This window comes from Montipora foliosa, chromosome 14, assembly GCF_036669935.1.
Source record: "Montipora foliosa isolate CH-2021 chromosome 14, ASM3666993v2, whole genome shotgun sequence".
In the NCBI taxonomy this organism is placed as follows: domain Eukaryota; kingdom Metazoa; phylum Cnidaria; class Anthozoa; order Scleractinia; family Acroporidae; genus Montipora; species Montipora foliosa.
In genome coordinates, this window is record NC_090882.1 from 7,149,398 (window position 1) to 7,154,014 (window position 4,617).

Below are 4,617 nucleotides of genomic sequence, written 5' to 3' on the forward strand. Positions count from 1 at the left end.
TTTGTTTCTAAGCAACTAAAATAAGTTAAGATACAAATATAACAAAGATGTTGAAAACTCGTTTGGATATTGAATTATTCGTATCCAAGAGTATCCAATGTTGCAAACTGACGTGTCGTCGTGAACGGTTTTGGAAAATTAAACGCGAGGAAAGCCGCGCTAGCACATGATAAGCGCGCTGTATTTATAGAGGAAACCGCAAAATCGTCGTAAATTAATAATTTATAACCGCCTAGAAACCATTTTCGATCCTGAAAACAGTTTCATTGCGCACCTAAGAATCGCAAGCTAGTTTTAGTGGAACTTTTCAGAAATGTTTCTTACAAAAAATGTAAAATTCTTTTGTTAATATATTTTTGTCGGCGCTTTGTCATCTCTTCTAGAATTATCTCAAAAGGATGCTGCCAAAAGACACAATTATATACTATCTATTTTTAAATCTCACCGAAGCACAATCCCTTATATTATCGACCATTGAATATTAAATATTTTAGTCTCAGAATACTTATTATTGTCATTGCGTTCCTTTGTTTGCATTCCCGTTAGCTGTAATTCAAAAAAATCCTCATTTGAATATGGATTGCCAAGTGTCATACTTACATGTAAGCTCGCGTTAACGAGAAAAAATTTTCATTTGATTACAGAAGGCGATATTGTAACTGGAGCTATATCGCGTCTAAAGTCACTTAAATTAAGTTGTTTTGTCTCAAGAGCTTAGTTTTTTGTTACGTAAATTGGACTGTTTTTGGCGTCCATATTTGCTCTAAAATGGGTTTGTAACAAGACCACTCTAAATTTTTCCATGGTGATGTCATTATTTCGTACGTAGGAAGCTGATAACAGCGTCGGATTCGCACAGCTTGACACCGCTATTTGCATCACAATTGCGAGGGCAAAGGATGTGCGAAGTTTCAATTTCATGACATTGCAAGAGAATAATCCAAAGAAGCTTTTCAGACAGACAAGACGTAAAGAGTACACAAGGAGAGTACAGTTAATAACCGATTAATTAACGAAGCTACATATACGATTTATTAAATATATCAGCTGTTAGACACGTGAGTTGGGTTGCGCGTTGCAAGGAGAAAAGATGGCTGAACCAGAAACAACGACGAAAGAGACTTTTAACCCATCGCAGACTCCTGAACCACGCTCCTCTGTCGAACCAATTGTTCCTGAAGCAAATCCCGAACCTCTGCCAGATTGGGACGTTGCACTGGAGGCATGGAAAGGTCTTTGGGAATTGCACTTCGTCGGATTTGGATTGTTATTTCTCGGAGTTGCTTTGTTTTCCAGTTTCTGCGTGGTTCGAATCAAGCGTCGAAAGAAAGGAATGACTCTGGGGAACTACTTCCTCGCGGTTTGCTTAATGCTGATGTTGTTTAGCTTTTCCAGAACGCTATTTCTCGCTCTGGACCCATACGAATCGCACAGCGTCTTGCATCTTCCCGTAATCGTGGTTAGGATCATATTTGCGATCGGTTATCCTTGCCTGACGTCTGCCTTGTCATTGATTCATGTCGCTTTCCTCGAGGTCAACAAACTTCGACTCATCTCTCGTCGGCTGCAAAGTATCAAATTTTTGATCTGTATGATAGCCTCGCATTTTGTGGTCGTACTATTTATTTACACACTCATCACATTCAGCCCGAAATTCGCTCGTCTCCTTATACTCTGCCAAACAATCTTAATTTCATGGTGGCTGGTTCTCGCGCTTTGCTTTCTATACAGTGGTTGGAAAGTCAATTGGGAAGCTTACATCACAGCAAAGTTTTTCAGGAAACAAGAGAGCAAAGAAAGGGCAGTTTCGTCGGGTTCGAACGACTCGACACTCGATTTCGTTGTGCACCAACCCCCTCCTCCGAAAGGTGCACAAAAGATCGCGAAAATTTCGGGTTTGGTGTCACTTCTGGCTGTTATGTACACAGCTGCTGAACTTTATTCGTTGTTTTCCCTCTATAATCTATACAGACTTGAAGAAGAAGAAGGCTCCGTGGATCACTGGTCGTGGTGGGGATACCAGACGGTTACCCGTTTATTAGACTTTCTGTTTTGTTTGGTGATTGCCTATGTTATCTTTCCTTCGACGCAAACGGAGAAAAAACAGTATTCCCACTCCGTTACGGGGGATAGTTCTGTGCGATTCAATCGGAACATAGGTTTCAAACCTACAGGTTCTGTCGAGAATGGCTTAGATGCGGTGTAGTGTATTGCGCCACAAACAAGTGTGATGTGATGTAAAATTTCGCGGGAGATTAAGTTGTTCGTTTCTATCGATCTTTAATAATCCCAAGACTTAAAAATCGAGAAAAAACAAAACGTTTGCATAATATAGAACAGAACCACATGAAAGTACAGCTCAAGCCCATACGAGGAACTCTCGACTCGATGTGTGGGCGTGTACACAAGAAAATCAATTTCAAGAAGGAGGAGATAAGGAAATGTATAATAAACATCCTTAATCCCATATATGTGCAGATAGGAAAGCAAATTACTACCGTTAACGACTGAACAAGGTGAAGCGTCCAAAGTCGTTTTTCAATATTCAATCCGTTGGTCTTTCATTTAAGTGGCTAAGAACCGCAAACAAATTGATTCTTTCGAACCGTTTCGAGACAACCTTTTTTTTTAAGGCCTAGTTTATACGTCGTGCTATCGTCGAATTTAATTCAGACGAATTTAATTTCAGGTCCTACTTTAAAATAAATTCGAAGGTAGAGCGTCGTCTAAAACGAGTTCAATTCGTCTGTTATATTAAATTAGTCCTAGACGCTTTATCCGTCTGAAGAAGACGGATAAAATATCTTTAAAGCGTCATCAGTTTATCCGTCGCGCCAGTGTAGCGGCGAATGAATGCATAAATTATTTTCGTACCTCTGACCTGGTATATTGCATTCCGGCTGAGAAGAAAATTCGACCAAAATTCGACCCATCAATTTCGACGCGTAAAACCACGGTACAATTAATGTCGACGATAGCCAGACGTATAAACTAGGCCTAATTCTCTGTCGTTAACCTGAAAATGTCAAAGTCTTTGTTGACCTTACAGACTCCTTGGAAAGGAAAGGTACCAACACAATTTTTGCGATTTGTTTGTACACATAAACTTATCACCGAAGACTTTTGCGATTAATTTGTATGAAAGTACTTGAATGGCGAACGCGCTCAGTAAACTTTGGAAATTAGTTTCTATTTAAGATAACATGGTTTTTTAAAAAGACTGCACGTAGAAGGAAGCGTGCTAATATTCATTGTCCACCTCTCAACGGTTTGTCCCGGAGGGTAAAGCTTTTAAGGCAAGAGTAGATTTATTAGAATTCAACATTAGTTTCTTTATGGCCAAAGTAATATTGTGAGAAAATTGATGCTGTAGGCGTTGTGGAAATCGGCACGAAATATGGTAATTTATCTCACGGTTGTGTAGACAGGTGTGTAGTTTTGGTTGTTGTTTTAGATATAACCCAAGGCACAAGAGTAGCAGGTGTACATATGTTGTTATAAGCGGGCGAAGTTTAATCTACGTAGCTAACTTACTATAGGAGCAGTTATTCAATCCAATCTTGCGTTTAATAAGAAAAAAACTTTCCAATGGCCCTTAAATTTATAAAAGAACTGATTGTTATATCAAATTGCCAGCTGTTTCATTTACTTAAAGTAATTAACTTGCAGATCACGTCTTACGCCATGCCCTTTGGGGACTTTCCGGTTAAAGAGTTCACGTTGTCGCCAGGAGACGTAGCCAAGTTCAATAGAACATCCCCGAAGCGAGGCTTTTCTCAGGCATTCTCTTCCCCAGAGGTCGCGATTCTTTCGGTCAGCACCAAGAATAACGACCTCTGGCCACTTCCAACTTATGGGCAGTCGTAGTGAAGGTCCATTTTCGTAACCGTTTACAACCACTGCTGTTTCAAATTTCTGAGCGTGCGTAGACAAGCCAGAAGTCCGTGATTTGAGGACTTCCTGCCTTGGAAGTGGCCAGAGTCCTCGGGCTTTTTGGTGAGCGCGTGAGCCCCCGGAGAGACTCTACGATAATGGACACCATTTTCCCACAAGGCGTGGGTTCCGGTCTTATTGCGCACGCTTGAGTTTAAAGGGAAACCAAAAAGAGAAAACAGTAAACAGTAGAAATGGCGGGTTGAAAGTGTTCGAGAAACAAAAAATTTAGCTTTACACACCATAAAAGAAACCGGAGAAATGATCATTGGCTTGCTGTAACAGCGATTGAAGATGAAACTTCTGACTCTTTCGGTAACTGTATTTTTGGTTTATACCATCGTGCAAGCAACACGGTACTTTTGCGACAGCAACAGTAATCAGTTTTTAGCAGCGTGGGAAAATTCCCGTGCGGAATTAGACATAATTCAAACCCCGTCGTCTTATGAATTTTGTGATTTATATATATATTTCTGAGGTAGAAAAAACAAACAGCGCTGAAAGTAGTTTTAGATTTTGAATCTCCCTCCAAAGTTCTGGGGTTTCCGAACTACTTACCGACTTCCTGTCAAACAGCCACCGTTATGCAAGCGACCAATCGAGAAAATAGTTAAAGTCCATTATCCCAGAGTCTTTCGGGGCACTCACCCGCTGACGAAAAAGCCCGAGGGCTCTAGGCTCTGG

At 40.5% G+C, this 4,617-nt stretch overlaps 1 protein-coding gene across 1 annotated transcript; it reads left to right on the top strand.

Moving 5' to 3' along the window:
• Positions 1-660: 660 nt before the first annotated feature.
• On the top strand, positions 661-3,629 carry LOC137984342 (proline-rich transmembrane protein 3-like). The gene has a single exon (XM_068831493.1). The coding sequence runs from the start codon at positions 1,091-1,093 to the stop codon at positions 2,204-2,206; it is 1,116 nt and encodes a 371-aa protein (XP_068687594.1). The 5' UTR covers positions 661-1,090; the 3' UTR covers positions 2,207-3,629.
• Positions 3,630-4,617: the final 988 nt, after the last annotated feature.